A 973-nucleotide genomic window follows, 5' to 3' on the forward strand; every position below is an offset into this window, starting at 1 on the left:
CAGAGGGGTGCGAACGCCGCGCTGACGGGGCCGGGGGGGGCGGGGGTGCCCCTTTGCCTTGCAGAGTCGGACCTGTCGAAGCCGCCGTGCTACGAGGAGGCGCTGCTGATGGCGGAGCCGCCGCCGCCCTACAGCGAGGTGCTCATGGACACGCGGGGGCTCTACCGCAAGATCAACGCCCCCTTCCTGAGCCACGAGCGGCTGGAGAAGCAGGAGCAGCCGCCCAGCTACAAGCCCCTCTTCCTGGACACGGGCTACGGCTCGGCCCTGCACCTGCCGCGCTCGGCCAGCCCGGGGCCGGCCTGCCCGGACCTCTACCTGCAGGCCGAGTGCTCCCAGCGCATGTTTCCCAGCTGGACGGACTCGGAGCTCAGCAGCAGGGACACGTACGAGCCGGGGCCCTGGCACCTCCCGGTCTCCATGCCCCTCTTCGGCAGGACTACGGCCGTGTAGGGGGGCGGCCGCAGGGGAGCTGCAGCTCGCCGCGGGCGGGCGGCCCCCTCCGGAGCCGCGCCGGGGCAGGGGGGGGCGCTCAGCCTCCCGCTTTTCCCGGGAATGCCATCCCCAGCCGGATCCCCCCCCTCCCTGCCAAGGACGGGCACGGCGCCCTGGCCCGCGCCGCCGCCGCCGCCGGCCGCCGCCAGCACGTGAGGGGCTGGTTCCCCATCTCGCCCCCCCTCCCCGCGGCCGGGGGGGGGGCTCGGAGCTGGGCCCGGACTCTGCTCTGTTTCTTATCTTGTTTGTTACAGTTTGAGAATAAAAGTTTGTGGAAGCGGCTGGCCTCCGGCCCGGGCTGGCGTCGCGGGGCTCCCCCGGCCCTCCCCAGCGCCCCACGCAGGCGGCAGCCCCCTCGGGAGTCGCTTTATTTATTAACATACATGAGCACACCGCCGTTACAGAACTTGTGCTTTCCAAAAAACAGTTACCGTACGTGAGAAAGGGGCCAAGCGAGGGGCGAAGCGGGGAGGGGGAC

At 71.1% G+C, this 973-nt stretch overlaps 2 protein-coding genes across 2 annotated transcripts in view; one reads left to right on the forward strand and one right to left on the reverse strand.

Moving 5' to 3' along the window:
- PRR7 (proline rich 7, synaptic) overlaps positions 1-620 on the forward strand; it is a 7569-nt gene extending 6949 nt beyond the window's left edge. Inside the window, exon 2 of the mRNA XM_026063557.1 lies at positions 4-620. Coding sequence (XP_025919342.1) covers positions 4-453 — 450 coding nt within the window. The 3' untranslated portion in view covers positions 454-620. The remainder of the gene's footprint in view (positions 1-3) is intronic.
- A 242-nt stretch (positions 621-862) lies between these two features.
- The window catches only part of DBN1 (drebrin 1), a 9231-nt gene continuing 9120 nt past the window's right edge, over positions 863-973 (reverse strand). The window contains exon 12 of the mRNA XM_026063558.1: positions 863-907. Within this exon, the coding sequence (XP_025919343.1) occupies positions 863-907 (45 nt within the window). The remainder of the gene's footprint in view (positions 908-973) is intronic.

Source organism: Apteryx rowi, unplaced genomic scaffold (assembly GCF_003343035.1).
Source record: "Apteryx rowi isolate R43461 unplaced genomic scaffold, aptRow1 scaffold_2, whole genome shotgun sequence".
NCBI classification, from domain to species: domain Eukaryota; kingdom Metazoa; phylum Chordata; class Aves; order Apterygiformes; family Apterygidae; genus Apteryx; species Apteryx rowi.